The sequence below is a fragment of the Glossina fuscipes genome, unplaced genomic scaffold (genome assembly GCF_014805625.2).
Source record: "Glossina fuscipes isolate IAEA_lab_2018 unplaced genomic scaffold, Yale_Gfus_2 115, whole genome shotgun sequence".
Taxonomy (NCBI): Eukaryota; Metazoa; Arthropoda; class Insecta; order Diptera; family Glossinidae; genus Glossina; species Glossina fuscipes.
The window spans coordinates 2,023,358-2,047,052 of record NW_023998458.1 but is presented as its reverse complement, the minus strand read 5'-3'; the positions used below and the strand labels follow the sequence as shown (position 1 = coordinate 2,047,052).

General features: G+C 35.7%; 1 protein-coding gene across 7 annotated transcripts in view; it reads right to left on the bottom strand.

Moving 5' to 3' along the window:
* LOC119640155 (serine/threonine-protein kinase Warts) overlaps positions 1–23,695 on the bottom strand; it is a 43,433-nt gene that overhangs the window by 1,123 nt on the left and 18,615 nt on the right. For all 7 annotated transcript variants that reach the window (XM_038038007.1, XM_038038005.1, XM_038038009.1 and 4 more), the window contains 5 exons: positions 805–3,100; positions 621–741; positions 442–557; positions 307–385; positions 58–253 (listed from right to left, as the gene is read on the bottom strand). In XM_038038007.1, coding sequence (XP_037893935.1) covers positions 58–253; positions 307–385; positions 442–557; positions 621–741; positions 805–3,100 — 2,808 coding nt within the window. The remainder of the gene's footprint in view (positions 1–57; positions 254–306; positions 386–441; positions 558–620; positions 742–804; positions 3,101–23,695) is intronic.

The window sequence follows — 23,695 nt, the reverse complement described above, 5'->3', positions numbered from 1 at the left end:
AAAAGATATTAATCGCAAATAAATTAAGCAAATGGTCTTTGTACGCTTTTCGTTAACCTTTTGTTGAGTTTCTACGGGCGTATTGGCTAAGAAGGGCGGCTGTCCTACTAGCATTTCATAAAGTATAACACCAACACTCCACCAATCACATAATTGCGTGTACCCGCTTCTTTCCAGGACCTCTGGGGCTATGTAGTTAGGTGTGCCTACAAGTGAATGAGCCAAAACTCGTTGGTGGTCTCGCATTCTTCGCCTGAAAACATAATTCAAAATTCCCCATTTTTCTTATTATTTATGCAACCGTACCTTTCCAGAACTGTAGGTCTTTTGCCATTTTCAGCGTAATCTTCCCAGGGTTCCATTGAATCTTGTCTAGCATGATTACCTACAAAGTTTTATATATAATTACATTACATAATATGGCATGCCCACCGAGCTCACCATTTTCTTGATAATATTTTGAATTGTGAGTCCAACGAAAACCAGTACATAAACCGAAATCTGTCAACTTTATATGGCCGTCACGATCGATTAATATATTGTCAGGTTTTATATCTCTAAAGTAATTCAAGTAGGATGTATGTATTTAAAAGAATTTTGAAGATTTGAATAAAACTTACCTATGGATAAAACCCATTTTGTGTACACTTTCCACGGCGCAAGTTAGCTCCGCTATATAGAAACGAGCCAATGGCTCTTCGAATATACCCTTTTTGATTAGCAATGACATTAGATCACCGCCTAACCCGTATTATAAAACAATTAATAAATTTTCCTATGATAGTGTAACTCGTCATTGCTTACCTGGTATATAATCCATAACAAAGTACAGATTATCCTTATCTTGAAAGCTATAATACAATTTGACGACCCAATTATTGTCTGCTTCGGCTAAAATATCACGTTCCGCTTTCACATGAGCCACTTGATTACGCTTGAGCACGTCTGCCTTGCGCAACGTTTTCATGGCATACAAATGATTAGTGGTATCTATTTTCCGCACCAGTGTTACTTCTCCAAACGCCCCCACTCCAATTGGTTTAATTTTCACGAACATACTTTTGTCCATTTTGGCACGTTTCAGACGTATATAATTGCTTTCCTTTTGATTGAGCATTTTACGCATTTCGACTTGAGTTTGCGTAGACAAACCAATTTTGAGCATTTCCTTTTCCAGCTGATTTTTGCGAAAGGTTCGTTGCTTGTAAGATTTTAGAACATTTTCAATGTGTTGTTCCATATAAAATTTAAAAGCTTGAGGTGAGTATTGACGTATACGACATTCTTTACGTTCTTCTTCTTTCTCCTTTGAAACTTTCTTGCGTTCCGGTATCGGAGAAGCATGTTTAATCTTCTTACAGTATTCAGGTATTGCGGTGGACTTACTGCACGAAGCTAACGCATTGGTAGATGTAGCTGGCGGATCACTACCACCACCAGCACTACCCGCACCACCACTACTTGAGGTAGCGTTGCCACTATTATTGCTGTTGCTGTGGTTGACTTTCGCTGGTGGTATTGGAGGTGGCGCGTTGTTGTTGTGGTTTATTACTTGAGCTACTCCGCCTCCTGAACCATTTGATCTAGTTTCCAAATTGTTGTTGCTGTTATTGTTATCATTTACTGTGGGCGACACTATTGTTGGTACTGCCGCTGCCGCTCGCGTACTTTGATATGGTGGGGGAGGCGGCAATTGACGACTACTCAGTACAATCGGTTGTTTAGGCTGCTGTGCCGCCACTAAGGCCGCGGCCGCTCTTAGTTGCGCTTGTAACTGCTGTTGCTGCTGTAAAGCAGCCTGTTGTTGTTGTTGTTGTTGTTGCTGCTGTTGTTGTTGCTGTTGGTGCTGAGCAGCTTTAGCCTGCATGCTCTTAGCATACGATGGCGGTTCTACGCAAGGAGGTTTACTCATCACCGTACCATTCAAAGCATTCGCAATGAGCGGCGGTGTCGTAGGTGTAGGTGGTGTCGGTTTATTTACCGCATTGTGAGTGCTAGTAACGCCGCCTATAGCGCTGAGTATAGGTGGTTGCTGCTGCTGTTGCTGTTGTTGTTGTACAACAGCGGCTGATTTTTGGGGATATGATGGCGGAGCTGAGAGTATATGAACCGGCGAATTACAAGCTGAAGCAGTTACTGGCGATTGTGGAGCAACCGCTGTTTGCAATACAGGTTTTTGCACTTGAGTGGACTTGACGCTTTGCATTATAATAGGTTGTTGAGTGCGTGTTGGATACACTCTCGGCTGCGGCCGAGCTACTGATGTGGGTTGCAGAAGCGGTAAAATTGCACTATTCGTTACGGTGATGGGACTCGGTGACCCGGCCGAAGTAGCTGAGTATATACCGCTGCTAGGCGACTTACGATAATCTGACTGAGATTGTGTGGGCGATTGGCGCGATTGCATTGAAGCTGTATAGCTTGGGGGCGGTACTGAAGCTGGCACAACCACCGTCTGAAGAGGATAAGGCGGCGGTGGTTCGACACCACTGCCGCCGTTGCTTTGATATAAGCTCAAAGCTTTCATTTGTTGCGACAATTGCTGTTGAGCTTTAATTCCATTCTGCGGTATTACCGGTGACGTACCGCGGGTAGGGTTTGGTGTTATGGCCGCCGGTCGTGTCGTAGCCGGTGAACGCCGCTTATATAGTTGATTCGAGGGCGGTGGAGGGGGTGGTGTAGCGGAATTTCCTGTGGTATGATTTCGTGGTGGTGGTGCCGGTGGCGCTACATCACTATAATTTGATGGCGAAGGTGAATATTGACCGGTACTAGCTCGACTTGCACATGTTAATTGTTGATGCGAATGTGGACTGTCCGAGCGAGAGCTACCCGCTCCTGAGTCCAAAGCAGGACTGCAACGTAAATAATTAATAGGTAGCTCTCGTTCAATGCTCGCTTTCCGATTTAATTTGGGTGGTATATGGGAAGCTGGCATTACTTTCGGTACTCCATGGCCATTATGTGGTACAGATGTAGGTATGGCGGGTGAGGGGGAAGCCGAGGGAGGTGGCTCCATCGGTGATTTGGTTGAATGATGATAATCCGGTGCATCGGATCGACCATTGACTGTTGTGGGATAGCGGAGAGATGTGAAACTCTATCCAATGACAACAAAAAGAATGAAAACAAAAAGCATCGGGAAAACCCATTAAATAAGGTAGTTCAAATAAACTTGCATTGTGTGAATGGGAGCATAAAGGAAACAAATTTTTTAAATATCTCCTACAAGATAACGTCCGTTATCAATAAAAAAGTGCGTTCATGCAATATGAAAAGCGCCGACATAAAAACATCCGTAAGAGAAAAAGAAGTAAAAAAATTATATTTGTACCCATCAAAAAGGCAAAAAGGCAAGACATAAAACAACTAAATTTTTATGCTTCATAATATGGAATGGGCGAGGCTGATTTCTTTTATTGTTAAAATAAAAGTGTTTGCCATATACGCGAGTGGGCGTTGTAGGTATATCCTTTGAAAAGTTTAGGACACTTTAAAATTCTTTTGCAAATTTGTAGGCGATATCTTAATTTTTGCGAACGGGAGAATGCTTATCGCAGGTGCTACACAGTTCGGAAGACGGACATGTTCAAGTGAGAATGTATATACTTAATGGGGATTTTGAAGCTTATTCCTATATTATGAAAAAAGTTTAAATACTGATACGCTATAAGATTTAGTAGACGTGGCCTATTTTTCCGTTTTTATGCAGGTGCTGCGGCGTCGTCCATAGAATATGCCTTCAAACTTTTGTATATTTATTTCCTATAATTTATAAGAAACGAGCAAAAACCAAGTTTTTATGCCTTTTAGAAAACAGAGGTGCTCTAATTTTACATGATGCTATAGGCGTGTCCTTCGATCAATTTGGCCCATTTTCAATACCATGCTGCGAGCACGATCTTTCAATGTTTTTGCCAAAATTACAGTCGATAGCTTCTTTTTTGCGCTTAGGAGAATGCTTACAATAGACGGACAAACGGACAGTCTTAAAATGACTTAGAATTTGATTCTGATCAAGAATTTAAAAACTTTGTGGGGTGTTTGATGCCTCTTTTTGGGCGCTGCAAACGTTTTGACATAATGGATATACCCCTCATCCTTCGGAGATGACTGTAAAGCTCTTAAAAAGAAACTGCAATCTTCCAAAAAGATTTATTTCTTACTAAAGAATAAGGAAAATGACTGCCAAATCCAACAAGGACCAGCTAAAGCGGATAGTCAAAAACATGAGAGATTTACTTGCTTTTCACATTAGTTTGCAATTTCTTGATGATTACAGTGACGATTAAAATGCAAATAAGTTTGGATTAAATAAAGAAATCACTCATCCATATTTACATTTTCACCATACGAGCGGCTGTACGGATAGTTTTCTATTTTGCGGATCGGATTTTTCCCGTTTCATGCCCAATAATAATTAAACCTAATATGTTGCTTTCCCTATAGTTTCCAAGGAAGTTTTCTATCTTCAATAATAAAGACGTAGGTGTGGAAATATAAATCTTTATTAGCAATAATAATGAGAGACAAGCTAGAAAAATCTCCGAATCCAAACAGCAAGTGAGGTATCGCGAGAATTCCGTAAAGGGCCAAAGACCTAAAAAACTGAATGCAAGTGGGCTTATCGGTGATCAGAGCCCGTAAATGTCAGGCTTAAATCGCTAGAACTTGTATTGATATTTTGTATGTAGGATCATAATAATAGATTCTCGAGAAGTGATCTCTTGATAAGGGTTAAAATTAGAGAGCATCTTTCACTGAATATTTTCGGAGGTGTTCGAAAATTTATTTGAGGAGGTATTGAAAATGAACGTTTAAATCGCTAAAACTTTCGGAGACAAGCATAACGCGGATCTCGCATTATTACATGTTCTAAGCACTTTTGGCGAAAAGGAGCGTAAAACTTTATATCTCCGCGTAGAGACACGATGCTATATGCATTGCATATAGCTGTTTCGTCTTGAGCAACTACGAGTTTACTATTTCCAAAATCATCGCATTAAGTCAAAATGGGAGATTGGGAAATTGTGCGAGCAGAGAAACTTTATTTTACAAGCTGAGTAATAAATAATGGGCATGAGGAGTCGAGTAGATAAGAATCGCGGCTATCTGTGCCTGTGTTCGCGGATTCAAACGTCAGTGCGATAGATCTTATTTTGGTCACATTTGTAGTGAATACTCAGTCGGTGAAGGTGTAACATTTACCTAGGCTATGGCCGCTGCTCTACGACTTTCTCATTCCTCAATTCTTTTCCGTCACCGTATAACACGAAAAGCGGGCATCGTCTGAGTGATTGGTCACATAATGAAAAAAAAAAAAAAAAAATAGAATAAATGCGCCAAATACTCTTCAATTACGCCTTTGTTCGCAGGAATTCTTATCTGCATTTGAGAAGATTTTGCTTTAGATTTTTCAAAAATATTCGAAATAATGAATCCTTCCATAAATAAGGTTTCCGCAACATCACCCACTGTTTATAAAAATTAATGATAGCGGGATTCGAGGAGATACATACATCGTGATGGACGTCATATAGGATTTTAAATGAAAAACGAATGGATTCTGATTTGAGCGGCTATTTTGCACTATATACTCTTATTTGTGCTCTATCGCAACGCTGAACGCTGTCTCATCTAACCATCAAAATTAGAACCAAAAAATTTTTTTAACAATTTAGCCTTAAATATCTGCTGACATAGAGGCAAGCTTACTAAAAATTAATTCAAAGTAGACGTGAATAAAATAAATCACGTTAATCTAATAAAATAATGAAAAAAGTAAATAAATAAAAAAAAATATTATAAATTTAGCAACAAAAACTATTTATTTAGAGGACACACGCTGAGAAAAGCATAACAAGAGCATTAACACAACAACATAATAATACATGTGTGTGTAAACGAATTCAACAAGAACAAGAACAACAACAATTATATTACAGATTTGTTGTCAAAAAAAAATAAATAAATAAAAATAAGAAAAAAAAAAAGAAAACACATTTCAGATCGAAATGCAAGAAAACATAGTAAATTGAAATTCTTTCATTAAGAAAAAAAAAAGTTGAAAGTAGTGGAAGAAGTGAGAAAGAGCGAGAGGGGAAGAGATTCAAGAGAACAACTTAAAAAAAAGAAGAAAAAAAAAGAAAGAAAAGCAAGTCACAGTTGTTGTCGTTTGCGAGTGAACAAAGCGCAAACGTCGGCCAGAGGTATGAACATCATGAGAAGCGGGAGCTAGTGGTGGGTTGAAGGTGCATATGTATGTGGCAAGAATTTGCCATACTGTCAACATTCCAAACAAGATCATCAATTTTATACTGTGCTTGTCTGTGCAGACAACAAAGCAAAAGTTGAGAACAGAAGTTAACCGTAGCAGACTATAACCAAAATAAAAGCCTTTAAAATCATCATCAAAAATGAACACTCGTGAGTTGAGAACGAAAACGTTAACCGGCCGACTACTGCAACACATATTACAAAAAAAAAAGTATAAAAAGCAAAAAAAACAAAAAAAACAAAAATAAAGAAAATATTAAAAAACGAAATGTCAAGGAAATTAAGGAAAAAAAAAAGAAGAAGCGAACTACATTAGCACCAAAATCTAAGCCACAGCGTAAAGAATTTGCCTGATGCGTAATAATTTCATACTTGAAATTCTTTCTACAGAAAGCAAGCAAAAAAAAAAAAAAAAAAAAAAAAGAAGAAAACTTGAGCACAAAAGAAAACACAAAAAAATCATACAAAATAAATATGCCAGAAAAAACCGAAAAAATGCCACCACCAGATGTGAGCTGTACCCGATCGTCCGTAGTCAACGGAATGCTATGCTCATACAGTCAACATGACAGAGAATCTTTCTTATGCGTTCCTATGCATATATGTTCGCATTCATGCCATCATCATCATTCATCCTTAATATTGTTGCTGTACGTATATGTACGCGCATGTGTGTATATGTATATATATACGTTAGCATTGCCCTGATGTACGGCGTTGATCATCGCGCATCGTGCATGTATGGCGGTTGATGCTATTGCTGCTTGCTATTCTGTTACTACCGTATTACGCACAACGCAACATGCGTTCAAAGTCAAAATATTATAAAACCCTCGAATACTTATGTATATAATGCGATCATCGTAAAAGCTAAATAAACAAACAAAATCAAAAAAGTAAAAAAAATAAAAATAAATAAATAAAGGCAACAATAACAACAAGAACGACGACAACACCAACAATAAGAGGAAGAAGATGAAGAAGAAGAATAAACTGGAAACATTGCACGCAACAAACTTGATCAGCACATAAAACACAGTCGACATCCTTGAAAATGTATCACTGCCGAAGCAAGATTGTAACAATGAGTGCTGTGTAGAAACGGTTATCAGATCTGGTAGGTGTAGGTATCAGAAAAATTGATTGGTTTGGTAAACCGTTTCTCAAGGGAAACGAGTTTCTTTAGAATCGGGCAGATGGGCACACATAACAATTTTTGGTAAATAAATAAACAGAAACCGTATTGGGGTAGGCCGCTCTTTGACGTAAAATCCTTAATGGCTTTGGGATGCCTTAAAAATAATTTCTTGTTTTTTTTTTTTCTGATAAATCACTTTATTTACACGAATTGCAATAAGAGTTTATGTCAAGTAGACTATGATTCCTATGCGTTGAATTTATCTCTTCCTGCTATTCCTTTTATGGCTTGAAGTGTTTTGCAAGGAACTCTTCAATATTTCTTTTTCTGCCCCTTGCCTTAGAATATCTTTTGTTGTCCTACACTTTAAATGGAAAAATCTCGGTACTCTTGAGAAAAATAACTTTTCGCTAATAATATAAGTGAACTGTCTCATGTCTTATCCGGTTTCGACTTCGAATACAAATAAGCAGTTTCTCCCATCCAATTACCGATACGAGTTCGATCTATATGGACCGAATTCGGTAAGCTAGATTTGTTTGCCACCTTTTGCCAAAAAACATTGGAAAAACGACCTTTTTATCACATAAAGCTTTAGTTTCCGCATGAACGCTTATATGAGAGGAGGTCCAAAAAATTGCCCCAGCCGTTCTAAAGTTTTCATACCAAGTTAGAATGCTGCGATACTACTACTTAGTCACTTTTGACGAGAAATTTTGAAAATTGCAATTTTCTTCCATACAACGATCGATATAATAAAAGGTTGGTCTACCTTAAGCCCTTGTTGGTGTTACATATGTCGACACTCTTTAATATACCGTGTGTCACAAAAGGTGTAGGGTGTAAAATAAAATAAAATGAAATGTATGACAGTGCAAAAGTAGAATCTGAATTTTGGCTACCATCGCATATGACCCGCATGAAACGTGAATCCCTTTATGCCACAAGAGCATAATTGCTAATTTTTTTGTGATGAAAATTTGCTCACAATAGTAATCAAATAAAAAAAAATAAGTTGAATTAATTTGAACCACATTCGATTTATTTTTTCCCCCGCTCCGTAAAAGATAACTCATGATATCTGAACAATTCATGGGAGCATTGCAGCAAAAGATCTAATTTTTTGGACCCCCACTTATATAGGCGCTGCTACGAAATGCTAACTCTTATATTGAGAGAAAATCTAAACTTCCAATATGCGGGCTTTCATAAAAATAGGGTGTACTTTTTGGTGTATTATTACCAAAACGAACGAATAACTGTACCAAGTGAAATGGTGTAGAGTGTGTAATGATCGACGTCGCCCGACTATAATGTTCTTACTTGTTTTCCCCAAAAAATTTTGCTTGTTTTCATTATTAAGCTAAGGCTCGGCACAATAATATAATAATAATATATTAACTGTACAATGAAGCTTAGGGATTTAGGTGAAAATATGGAAAAATAGTAATAAATCCCATATTTAAAGCTTTGTCGATAGATAGTCAACACCATTGCTTCATTTTTCCATGTTGCTCTTAAGAATTAATCGAAGAATTGATTTATGTTTTTGCATTCCTCGCAACAACCACAAGCACCACTGGTCGAAACAACTGATAGCTTTCCAGTAGTTTTTGACTGGCGCGCCAATATTTGGTCAACCATTCTTGTGTTGCGAGATCATTTTGCCGTTTGCCGTTTCACCTTCAATGCTCGACTGAAACTTAGCCGCTATCCCTTTATACTGGCTTATTCGAGTTTAACAGCTTATGCTCAACCAACCCAAACAAATAACGAAGCACAAATTTTGAACTATGAATATTTAGCTTCAACGTTGTTTTTGTTGCATGGTAAGGGTCATCACAGGGTTGGACCTTAGACTGCCGTAATAGATTCATTTTTTATGACTAGTTACAATTCCATGCGAAGGACCTTCATTTACTAATTGAAAATAATCTAATATAGATCGTCCATAGAATTTCTACGCTTTGGCAGCAGTTTCGGCTAATTGCATACATCAAAAATTTGATTTTTTTTATTTACGTGTAGTTCTTAATTAGAATCACAGCAATGAATGGGAAACATGATATGCGAGACCTAGATCTGTGACACTTACTCGTCGGTCTTTTAAATATTATCGCGTTTTATCGGCTTTTTAGACCCTACATCGCTTATAATAAAAGGACTTCGTTTGCGCGGATACAAGACCCAGAAAAACTTCATATAGACCCGGCTCTTATTATGCCGATCGATTCAAAATCACTTTCTGAATCACTTCTGAATCGATTTGAGACTGTCTGTGCATCCGTCCGTCCGTTTGATATTCTTGTGTTCAACCTACAAGCCGCAACTTTTGAAACATTCCGGTGAAATTTGGTGCACTCAAGCACGAACGCTATTGAAAATGGCTCGAATCGGACCAATTTCTCGACGATTTCGCATATGAAATATGAATAAACATGCTAAGCAAAACGGTGCGTATTTAATGGTGGACATGGTCCGACTATGTTTGCATTTGTTAAAAAAAACACTGCGCCACTTTAAGTGGACGATTTTTAGCTATGTCTAACTTTGATACAAAAAACAGTTCACCATTGTCCTACAGAACGCAAACATTTTTTGTGCTATTGCGAAGCAGTCACGCAGTGCTTGGGAGTCGAAGGAAGTCTGAGCCTGATTACGTTTACTAAAAAATAACTCCATTATTCAAGAATCGATCATCGAAACAAGTTGGCCATCCCAGAAGAATCTCACGTTAACTAGTTATATCAGTCAGACAGACAAACATACAAGTTATATGAAAGGATGACAATATAATTAAAGACTCGTGCTAAAAGCCATATGCCGTTGATTCCTGCCGATATCTAAACTCTCATTACTCTTCTCATATGCAAATTGTTTGAAAGCAAGGTAATAAGCGCCGATCTGCCATAAGTCATTCAGGGCACATTAATGAAATATATTTTCTTATGGTAGATAATATCCTTTTAAAAAAGTCAATTAGTGTTATTCTACTACATCTGAATAAAACCACTAATCTCTTCTTAGCGAATGTTGCTTAATTCGGTTAACTGTTAAAATACATTAAACCATTTACAACTTAACAGCAAAGTGATAACGATATTTATTTTCTTGTTTTTTTTTTTTTTTTTTTTTAAGCCGATTAATGTCAAGGATATGTTTTTTGTTTAAACTCATAGCCGCGTTAAAAAGAAGACATTGAATTAATGCCGATAATGTCATCAAAAAATGACATGAAAAATCTATCGGATACACAGTTAACTGTTGCAACAATTAACATCAAATAATGTTAATTGGCTTAATTAAACGAAAATAATTGGTTTCACTTAAAGAAAATTGTAGGAAAAAAAAAAGTAAAGAAAAAAGTAAAGCAAAAAAAAAAAGACATGAAAAATCCACAAATACAAGACACACACATACACAAAGCCATGTACACACACAAGCAGAGATACGTATGCATTTAAGCATTCAACGTACGTAGAATGTGTGTTGTTTTATATTTTTCACACAACACAAATTATGAAAAAACCGAACAACAATAACAATAGTAACAATAACAAAATGAGAAAAAAGAAGAAAAAAATAAGCAAATTTATTTAAAATATTTTGTTATTTTTAAAAAAAAATTGATTTATATCACAAAACATGAAAAGATTCTTTTTAAACTGATTCGCTCAAATGGTATTTTAAATAGACTTTTGGTTCTTAAGAAAAGAATGAATTTATTCCCTCCCTCTCTCTCCTCATCTATGCGCAATTATAGTTTGTATACAAAAAGTCTTTTCTAGTTTTTCCTTTTATATAATTGAATATTTATTAAATTATTAGCAACAATTTACAATGAGTAGGGAAACGTAGAACGCATTCGCGTAAAAATTATTAAAGAGAGCGAGGGACATATGGTTTCCATCAAAAAAGAAAAGTGAAAATGCGAAAATAGAAACAGTTTTGAAGACAAAACAAAGGCGCTCCTATACACATATGTATATGGATTGGAGGGGACCATGCCCCTTTTCATTAAAATACTCTTCGCTATCTAAGAAGGTATGCAAGTAGATGCAAGGCATTCCTGATACAATAAGGGCAAAGTATTAGCAAAAATATCCAAACATTTCAAAATCCGTTCCATTTCCATGGGAAACGTTTAGGACTAAGAATCGAAATATATTTCGTTTTTAATTTGCTTTCTTAAATTTATAATGCATTTAACTATACCTCATTATCATTTATCATAACAGTTCTCTAAAGCAATCTAAAGCTGCGCCCTAAAGTAAATCGGGTTTTTCAAATCATGATATTCTTGTGGCGCCATCTATTAATGAATGTCTAACGTTTTGTGCAAATATTTATGGCATTTTTATTTATTTATTTACAAATCATCGACAAAGGGATGTTTTCGCACAGATGAAAATCACAGATTGATCAATTAGGCGAAATGGAGAATCGATTGACGGTTAACCAGCGCAGACGGCAGGAAGCGTACATCCCAGCAATACTTTTTAATTCATTTTAATGTTAATTAACACGCGCTTGGCAGCGAAATAAAATAGGATGGACCCTCCCTTTCAGTCCCGCCATTTTGCGAATTCGTTCGTCTCAGATGTGAAGTAACACATCCATCCTTCATCCAAGATTATGAGTCGAGCAGCAATCACTCAGCTTTATTGGTACGCAATGTCGCAAAACACTCGATCGAAACATATTCAGTGGCTGCCTTTATAAAAATACACTACACTTATCTAAGGGTGTGAATATAAATTCGAATTTAACTAGCAAGGACACCTACCATTTCTGTTAACAAAACTCCGTTAACGACTTAACAGAGTTCGGTTAAATAATTACAATTACAAGTAAGATATTGATTTGATGGATTTGAAAGCCTACTCCGCCCATTTTAAAAAAATGGAAATATTTTTGTGAACATTTCATGTATCTATATGAAAGTACCAAGTCAGAGTCTCAAATTTGCATGTTATTCCATATCCATGTTTCGCTAACATAGCAAATTTCAAAAAATCGGTAAAAATAGTTCCTGAAAGAAATGTGTGAATTTTTTTTGCCCATTCGACAGGTGCTTTTATATCGATTCGCGTGATATGGGTGAATATAGGCGACATTTTCTAGTTTGGCCGCACTAGAGCGTCAAATTTGTGTGTTTTGCCATATGCATTTTTCGCTAACATACCGAATTTCAAAACACCGTTAAAAATAGTTCCCATAAGCAGAATTTGAATTTGTTTAGTTTGTTTGAAAGGTAGTTTTATACGGATTCATGAAATGCCCACAAAAATATTACTATTTTTTTTTTTAATACGGACGGACTAGGCTTTCAAACCAACTACATCTCAATTGTAATTATGTAACAGAGCTCTGTTAAGTCGTCAGCAGAGGTATGTTAACAGATATGGTAGGTGTCTTTACTAGTTAAATTCGAATTTATCTTTACACCCTTCACTTATCTTACATACACAACCTTCGCTGTTCGAAATTTTCAAGTAATAGGTGTTCTACAGCCACTTTTTAAAATGCCTATCATATCAGATAATTCGTGCACTTTTATTAGACGATAACTTGAAGGTATTTTATGGATTTTCTTCGCCATTTCTCGCCTGGTCGCAATCATTTTCATCTTGGTAGCCTTATTCGAACTATGCTAGCCTAACATTTCACTGCCGTAAAGGAGCGAGCAAAATCCGCCCGTGATAAAATCTTCCTTGGCTTTAATATTTATGGGACTGACATTTTTCATATGAAACCATTGTTTTCCATTTCAATGAATAATTTTTACTATGTTCATATAATATTCGTTGAAAGTGTTCAGTAGTCATGATCTAGCAAACAAATACTAACAGCTTAAGGTTCTTCAAGTTGAAACTAATTTGGACAATGATAATTTTTTTCAATTAAAAATTCACCATTCATTTAGGTAAGTCAATTATATCTGAAGATTATCCCCCCCAAACTATTTTTTCTTTCATCTTTATAATCCATTTCGGAATTTGAAAGGGTTCGAAGAAAACTGCAAAAGGAGGTTAATGCGACGAATGGAGGGCCGAAGTGATTTCAGTTCCATAAGAACACAAATAATGTTTTTGTGAGACATATCGAAATGATCGACATATTTTTATACCCACCACTTTAAGATGAGCCATACTCATTTCATTCTTTTCCATAATATATGTAACACCCAAAAGAAAGCTTCAGAGAGCATAGTATATATATATATATATATATATATTCTTGATCAAGGTGAAATTCTGAGTCCATTTAGTCATGTCTGTCCGTCTGTGTGGTTTTTGTTATTGGCACTCTCCTGGTCGCAAAAAAGAAGATATCGGTTTCAAATTTGGCAGAAACATTGGAAGTGTTTGCACGCCAAATTGCAGTGGACCATAAACTCAGCTCCGTCTTTCTTAACGAAAATTTGTCGTTGTCCAGAAATTACAAAAATCAGATGTCTGAAATTTTCCACATTTCGCTTGCGAAATACCCTTAGCCTTACCACACAAAAATTGGAAAACGCAGCCATGTTCTCACATTTTGAAGTTTCATTCTTATTTATCATAACGCAAACAAGGCAGAGTGTTTAAAATTATTTTGCACATTCCTCAAATGAAGATATATTATCTGCCTAAAAAAGGATTAATCCCTAAATGCGTACGATAGACACCGCGGCGTTGTGGATTAATTTTTTCTTAATAATACCTGCGATGTGGGTATAAAATAAACGAGCTTGGGAAGCAGAATGGGGGCACCAAAGTGGAGGGAAAGTAAGATTCGCTCGATATGCTCCAAGCCGAATACAACTTTCTTACTTGTTTTTAATTACTTTCGATTAAACACCACTGACAACAGATTGCTACTTGTTGCTAGTCGAAGGTTTTGCTTGATCTCTCCAAATTATTGTTATCGCTGCACTAGCATCTACTGAAAATTTATGCGCAAGATGTGAGATTAATTGCATTCCAAAATGTTGGAATATCTTTCATCATCATGATCATTCAAGAGTTGCTATAAAAAGGAAGCTTGCTACACTGGTAACCTCATAACGACTTTAAGAAGTCACAAGACAAGTTTGCGAAACAAAATATTCTCAGCATTTTATTTTCTTCTGTGCGCCGCACTTCTGCGTTTATCGTCACGAAATATTACGAAGTTTGAGGATTACTCGCTTAAAACTTTGGAGTCTCGCCCGACCCCTTTTTGTTTAAGGATGGATTGTATCTTGCAATGGTGATTGTCTCTCTTTTCGTTAGAGTATACATGCTTTGCTTCCCAAGTGTAGTGACAGTGATGTCGAAAGATTTACTTTCTTTTATCATAACCAAATTTGTGCCAATTCCATTAAATCTCTGGGTTAGGTAAATTATATCAGTCAGAACAAGAAAGTTATATACGGCGGAAGCCGTATCTAGCATACCCACCACTATGTTATTCGCATTCTACTCTCAAAGTTCTTTTTTTTGACAGCCACATCGCTAGCATTAGTAAGAAGAAAGCGATCGCGGTGTCGACCATATTTACTTTAAAATTAACCTATTTTTAGGCAGATAATATGTCTTTACTTAAGGAGTTTGCCAAATAGTTTTAAACGTCCGGTCTTGTTTGCTTTGTGATAAATAAGCATACAACCTCATAAAAATTAAGAAAGATAAAATTTAGTTACTTGCAATTTTTGTGGACATGGCCGATTGATTTTATTTTCGGACCTAACACTGTACGGAGTACACTGTTTCGCAAAGTAAGTCTCGAAAATTGCAAGGTTCTAATTTTAATAATTTCCGAGTAACGAGCAAAAATCCAAAAATTTTGTTCAGTTCAGTTCTGTTTAATCTCCATTGCGCGCTTTTCCTCTGATCAATTTGGCCCATTTTCAATACCATCCTGCGTACAGAAACTTCCAATGTTTCTACCAAATTTGAAGTCGATCTCTTCATTTTTGCGACCATGAGAGTGCCAGCACCATAAACCGCACAGGCATGTGGACGGACGGACATGACTAAATTAGCTCAGAATTTCACGCTGATCAAGAATATATGTACTTTATAGTATCTCTGAAGCTTCCTTTTGAGTGTTACATGTATTTTGGAAAAAAAAAAACCAATTGAGTATACCCCCATCTTACAGTGGTGGATATAAAAGATCTATCAGAACTGTTGATGAACATATTCTCTTAAAAATTATTGAACATTAACGTAAGTAAATAATGCAGAAGAAGTCATATATAGTGAATCATTGAAATGAAATGTTACAGTTTATTTATTTAGTTATTTATTTATTTTTTTATTCATTTATTTATTTATATTTTTTTTTCTTTACAGAGACGGAATGTTGTCGTATGTTGGCAGATTATTTAAATTCCTTTTCAATGATTTAAATTCGTTTGCCGTACGATTCTGTTCATTCCCAATACCTTGGCGTACAGTAGCCGCTGCAATACTGTCTTCATTGACTTTCGATTTCAATTGTGTCGTCTAATGAAGCTAAGATATACCATAAATTCAGGTTTTTGATGATCTTACGAAATTCATGAAAGCAAAAAAAAATTACGCATGGTCTTGGACGAAATAGTGAAATGAGGCTTCTTGCGTACATCTTGATAAAAATTGATAGATTGAGTGCCGTTTATGTGATAAAGAATCTACTAAACATATGGCACACGTCGACTACATAATAATGGTCAAACTTCTAATCTATTTTAATATGGGAACGATGTGATCGCAGACGATGTTTACGAAAAGTTTTCCAAGGTCACGTGATAATGAATCAAGTAAAATTTTACGACAACAACAAATTTTACGAACAACACCAAAGTTTAGTATCGACCTTCACGTTATATCAAAAACGCCAATTTTACTTATTTACTGAACGATTGAGATGACAATTAATCGCGTCTGAGATCATTTCCTTAAAAAGCTTGCAATAAGAGAAAACGATACCCTGGAGACATCCTTAGTTCAAGGGAGAAGCAGCATAACTGGCCTAAATTTTAATTTTAAAAAATAGGAATCGCTTGTCAATGTAGATTACATTCTTCTATCTACTGAAATACCTAAGTTTTTTGAAAATATTGATTTTTCTATAACTCGCCAAGGTCGAAGTGAAAAACTGCAATTTTCGATGAAAGGAAAGTCACTCCTTTATTAATAGAAACAAGAAAAAGATGAACTTATCGAAGGGTCCTACAGATTAATCAGAGATTATTGCAACTGAGGATGCTGCAGAAAAATCGAATGAAAGAAATAAATATAGTTCGAGTTATGCTCGGTGCCGATTTGGAAAATTGGGTTTTTTTTGACATAAATGCGCTTGAAGCTTTGACGTGTGTTCTACATTCATAAGCTTCTTATCACGAAAAATTTTTTATTAATTTTCTCTGTTAGTCTGCGATTCCAGGACTATAAACTTCCCCTTGTAAGTTCAAATGTTCCCCCTGTTTCTTTTTCTCGAAAATTTTATGCTATAAAGTGCCTGTTCTGCAACATCTCCCAAAGACCCCTCAGACCGCTCGATCTGGTTAGCGCCGACTTCAATGCACAAATAATGCGGATTGGATGCCAATGGACATCTTTAAAACTTTAATTATTTTTGGAGTACTTACTCATGGCGTCATTAAAACTACACACAGCAACGTCAGTCGTTATGTCCAAGACACTTTGCCTGCGGAAAATCACGAAATTTCAAGGAAAAACTTTTCCTGCGAGTAATGCATTTTTTGCCAAGTCAAGAACCTTTCAATTTTGTATTTGTTGTAAACAAAATTTATTTCTAATATTTTAGTCAAAATGAATTTTCAAAATTTCAGAAAATGAAACATCAACGAAACGCATCAAACGACTCCAAGAGACAAGCATATATATATATAAACATACATAGCATTATAATGGATATACAAATACAACTGTTGCAAGTGCAACAACAGCGAGCTTTTCAAAGAGAAAAATTTGGAATTGCTAATCTAGCCTTGGCGTGTTCTCACTTCAGTTGGTGAGTGTAAGAATGTCCTCCAAAAAATGGGAAACATTTCGTAAAAGGGAAAAATGGAGAATATTTGGAAAACCATAATATTATGTGTGCTCTAACCTTATTGGTCCGTACATTTTGTGTGGTCCACATAAGCTGAACAATGAGAAATCCCTCCTTTGTGACCTTAAATAACTTTCTTTTTTTTTTGTCTTTCGTACTACGCACAGTACACAGTTTGTTTTGTCGTAAATTACTTATGTATTTGGGAAAGTGGGGAAAATTTCTAGTCTCTCTTTCTCCAATATAAAATATTAAAGACAATATTTTATAAATAAAAATTAGTTGTCTTAGGGAGTGTTTGCAACTCCAGCTAACGCTTGAACATGCGTTGACAAAATATCTAATGAAGTGGTTTTTTCAAAATCTATCATCATCGAAGCCCACGGAGGGGTATACTAAGTTTCTTGTTACTGTCGTTACATCGGGTAAAATGATAAGAAAGACTTAATAACGAAAATAAGTTATTGTGAAGTCTCAGTAGTTTACTGTCGAGAATATTCTTGCTTAGTGCAAATTTAAGGAAATTACACCCCACAGCTATAAGCTTACACCTCTTCTTTTCCTTCTTCTTCTTCTTCTTCTTTGTACGTTTATATTATCTTTGGTGATGGTTTTGATCTTTTCGAGACTTAATATCTTAGAGGCTTAGTTAGCATTGAACATATTCTTACTCAGTTAAAATTTAGGGAGTTTGAATCTCATCCGACTGTGCGTCCGTTTATTCTTCTTCTTTTTCTTGTATATAAGTTATTTTTTGTGATACTTTTGATCTTTTGAAGACTTTCTAACATCGAACACATGCAGTTTAGGCAGTTCAAATTTAAGGAATTTTATCCAAACAGCTGCGTGTCTGCCTGTCCTTTTTCCTCATCTCCTCCTCCTTTGCATACTTATGTTATGTTATCTTTGTTCTTACTTTTGATCTTTTGCAGACTTGACATCGAATATATTCTTGCTTAGTACAAATATAATTAATTTTAATCACACAGTCTCCATAGTGTCGCCCTATCCTTTTTCTTCATCGGCTTCTTCTACTTTATTTATTTGCATTACCTTTGATGATAGGTGTCTAAAATTCGCCGCGCGTTTTCAATAACTTTCGTATTTATTTTCTATTCGCTTCAAATAATTTATGTCGGCGTATATAAAGAAGTCCCTGAATGTGTTTACACATAATTATGCGCAATAACTTTTAACGAGTTGAAATTAATTACACACCACAATACACAACATTCAATATATGGTCATCTTGTATCCACCAACATTGAACGAGTGACTGACTATATTTCTTGTATTGAAATTTAGACATATTTATGTATATAAATAAAAAAATTAATAAAGCAATAATAAATAATAAAATAAAAAAGCGATAATAATAAAAAATGTCTGCCCATATATATATATGTATCGATTGGCAACTCTTAACTCTCCAACAATAATGGATAAAATCATAAAAAAATCAATAATTTGGTAAAATTTCAAAAGGTGGGCGATTGGTCGTAAAAGGTAAATCATCGAAACTCAAGTAGTTTTTTATTGTTGTTTTTTTTTTTTTTTTTTGGAAAGTGTTTTTAATTCCTTAAATCGAAACTAGATTTACTTTTGCAGCGGATAAGGAAGACTAAATGGAATGAAGATATCAATAAATTTCAATATTTTCAGATAACGAAAACAAAATCTCATCTTACACTTGAAAGTCGCCACGAAAGTCTTAAGTCTCCGAAAAGCAGCATTTAATCCTTCATGTATGAGAAAGACTTGTTGAAACTTTAACAAAAGCGTATGTGGATCTTCTTCATAAGTAAGCCCATAATTATAATTTATATACGCACAAACAGTAGCTGACAGCGGGTATGGAATCGTAAAATTTTAAAATTAATGACACGTCAGCTTATGTACGCTAGTCCAAAATACAAAAATGTAAGTGTGTGTGTGTGTGTGTGTGCGTATGTTTGTGCTTGTTTGTGATATGTTTCTCGGAAACGTCAACTTTACTACTGCTAACCATTATCGCATCGCATGTAAATGTTGTTATAGTAAAAATTTATAGAAGATGATGGTGAAAACGAAACCCATTAAACGGAATTATGATAAACATTACGATTTCAATTTTTATTTCATTATTAAAAAAAGACGAACATTTTTAATAAAAATTTTATGTAGAATTATGTATGATTCCCAAATTACTATCTATTTATATTAACTTTAATCTTTACGCCACTTGTGGGCATTAATTGCATTTCTAATCGTTTAAGCTTGCAAAGCTCTTATCTTATTAGCCCTTCCTGTAAAAATCCGCTATCAATTTATTGTACCAGAAGCTGAAAGTGTTACTCTTCTCCAAGCGCCTTGAAAATCCATAATTAATTGATGAGTATCGAGTTTTGTTACAATATTCGTTCCGATAGCATTGCTGTAAACAGTGAGGTTTCACTACAAGGATATAAAGCCTACGTAGGCCTAACTACCCGCACGTCCTTTCATTTCATATCACATACACTGTCTATTCAAGGCAAGTGTCGTAATCAAAATCGCATACATCTTCACCTCGTCACCTACGAAATCTTGTCCCCCTGAAGCGAATCTCGTTGCCATCATAGTCTTCACATATGAGATGTGAACAAGTAAGTTGTACTTTTAGCCCCTGCTTCACATTCTTATCATAAAACGGTCCACATCAAATCGCAGTCCATTCTATTACATAGTAATGATAGGAGATTGATGATAGCAGCAATAGAACAGACAAACCCAACTCTCCTCAAGTGCCGGCTTTACATATCTCCTTATGTTAACAAAATAAATAAGTTGGTATATAGCGACCAAGCCTACAGCTGCATTATCCACCTCTCTAGCCGATAAATAATTTTCGCTTAGCTGATGGCATACGAGCATGCGCAGTAAGAAAGAAACTGTTACTTCTTCTTCAGTTCTTCTTCATCGACAGACATTTGGTCTTACGATTAATCACAAAAATATTAATTGACCGACCTTGTGCAGCTAATGAAAATAAGACATGTGTTAAGAAATAGCCAAATACGGCTCCAGGGTCATGTTCGCTCTGCAATGTCGTCACAGAGTCATCTCTACCTAATTTACGTTCGATGACATAGCCAACAATTACGTAAACAATTTGAAAAATATGATTTTTCCTATCGTTCCTTATAACGAATATTCAAATGGATGTGAGCTTAACGTAGCTCCGCCGGCAAAGCTGAGAAGTACGTAAAGAAGCACTAAGGTATATTGTCGCTGTCAAATTTTCTATACAATGACTTTTTTCTATAATGGACGCTCAGACTCATTTTCACTTAATGCAGCTCCTAGAAACATAGCAAAATGCAATGTCACCGTCAAATTCTCTACGGAATCGCAACTCAGCCCTATTTCCGTTCGACAGAACTCCGCAAAGACCCGTGCAGAGAAATGGTAAAATACAACGTGGCCGTCAACTTCTCTATATATGCTGAGGCCTCACATTCATCCCTGCTTAATGCACGTAAGACCGACGTGTACGTAGAGAAATAGTAAATTTTGATATCATCGTCAACCTTTCCGCATACTGGCGGTTCAGGGTAGTGTCCGCTTAATGTAGTCTGCCCTGTTAATGAAAAAGAAGCCTACAATTTGCTGAAAACTTTAAAGGAGGCACAAAATATTGAAAGCTAAAAATGAAAAATCTTTGCGGGAATTACCTCAGTCCAAAGGAGGGAACCACATTGTTCATTATGAACGAAAAGAAAAAACAAATATAATAATAATTCAATCAGATAGATATGCATGGCCATCCAATCCGTATTAGTTTTCGTAAAATATTACGCTCGAGATATATTTCCTAAAACATTGTTAAATTTGATCCAAATTGATTTTTATTGTTATTTATATCTTAATAAATTAAAGATTGTTTTTGGAATAATTTATTGTTTTCTCTTTTATGCGGCTTTATTGCGTGTGTAGGCTGTAGGTAAGCACCCACTTAAGGCACGAGCTTTAAAGATTATTCACCTGCTTCTTTTACACAATGGAAGGGCGGAGACAGACAGATAGACAGAAAGAGAAAGAGAGAAGGGGAGAGAAATATTTAGAGGCAAAGGAACAATATAACTGAAATATTGAAAACAAAGAAGAAGAAAAACACAAAAACACAATCAAAAATTATTAAAATTTGCTTAGCGTCACATTTTTGAAAGACATATAATAAAATGAGATTTCAGTTACGTAGGAAATTAAATGAGGGCTCATGAAATAGAAAATTGCTCAACGCGAAAGAAAAGCATTTTTTTTGTATTAAATAAAAAATTAAATTTAAATTCACTGAATCAAACAAGAACAAATATTCAATTGACCTTTTCTTCTCCGTTAATGACGAAAATACATAAACTAAATGAAAAGCATTGCATTGAATCGGAATTGTATAAATGACATGTTGTTGTTTGTACATGTGTGCATGTAATACTAATAATTCTTTGCGGTTGAGCTTGTGCTTGTGTATGCAGCCGTACAAAAAAAAAAAAAAAAAAAAACGAAGTGAGACGTAGGGGCGTCTCTTTTCTTATGAAATTCTTAGTGTGGGATGATGATCTGTTGGCATGGGGTGGTAGACAAAGTGTCCAGATCTATTGTCTTTTCAAATTCCGTCATAAGCTCTTATTTAATAATTGTTTGTATGTGAAAACGACAACTAATAGCGAGAGAAAGGAGAAAAGAGAAGCGTGATAAGACGTTGAGAGGAAGAGAAATCTGAAATTCCTCAAATAATATTTTGCTTCTGACTATAGATCATTTTCTAAGGAAATAGAAAAGGCGAGAGCGAATCACTAATTTCAATGTTCTGAGAAAAAAGATTAACAAAAACAAAAAACAAAACAAGGGAAACCGACGAATTTCGGATTCCCATTATTCAATATAAATGAATAGAACAAGAAATGTTTAGACAACAGTTTGCCCAAAACTGTTATCACAAATCTGATCCCCATCAAGAGTGGTCGTTAAAGAAGGCACACCATTGTCATCCACAAACACAAATTAATTTTCAAAAATGTAAAAAATGGATGTCATTCAGTCGTTTAAACAAACTCTATGGCTATTTGTTCTTCAAAAAGTCTTCACTCTTCTGCTTTAACGGCATATTGATAGCCTTTGGAAGTTAGCATTTGCTTGAAAATATGATTGTTAACTGATAAGACTTAACAGAGGTGTTGTGTTTCGAACCTTGTATTCAGTAGCCTAACAATGAAAAGACATGACTTCACGAGTCAAAATGCATTTACACGGATGTTTAACGCTACTGTGACCGGCAGGCAATAAGGCGGTAAGTTTTCCTCGATCATCGTATTGTGATTTCACGCAATATAAATTCCTTCCGCCGCGAACTAGGCAGACTGCCTTAACGAAGCTATTCAACAAATTTACGGGCAGAATATGTGTCTTGCGTTCTTCGGGGGTTTTTCTCCCTCTATTCTTTTGCGGCAGAAATTCGACCCAACCTCGAGGTTTCGTGCCACCAGATTTGGTCGAAGAGCTCTGCTCTTGCTTAAAACTTAGATATATGATATCGTTTTGATTCGACTGAAGAGATTCAATCCGCATCGAGATATTCATTTCATTGTTAGGTGAAAGCGAACAAGCTTGTCCTACTACGTCCAAGCTACGAAAAAAAACCTACTCATTACACAGCATAGTATAATATTTACGTTCCTTTCCGCCATCTTCCAATTCATTCAACTCCTTTAAGATATTTATGTTTATATAATTTCTTGCTTTGAATAAAAATCCTACTTTATCCCCAATAAAATCATGGAATATGTATTTATGAAAAGCCAACCAGCCAGACAAAGTATTGTAATGCATTTTTTCAAATATTTATGCATTTGTTAAGGAATTTAAAAAATTTTTTACTTGAAAACAAAAACTATTGCACAATGACCTTTTTCGGAAGATCTTTTTAAAAGCCTAGGGGACATTTAAAAAAAACTGTGGCATTAGAAGTAAACATTTCTTTAATTTGATAAAAAGAACACAAAACCCCCTACAAGTTAGACTAGTAAACTCCGTTAGAGCGAATTGAACTGCAAATATTCTACGCATTTCACTGAATTTTACTATTAGGCGGTTGCACAAATGTTGGCCATTTTTTCACTTGAAGATGGCATTGCCCCTTTGCCATCGCATGCAATTGTCTAGAAACCGTTGATTTACTGACTGCTAATCTGTCCGAAAGTTCCTTGAGGGTGTGAGTTGGGTTATCGTTCAATTCCC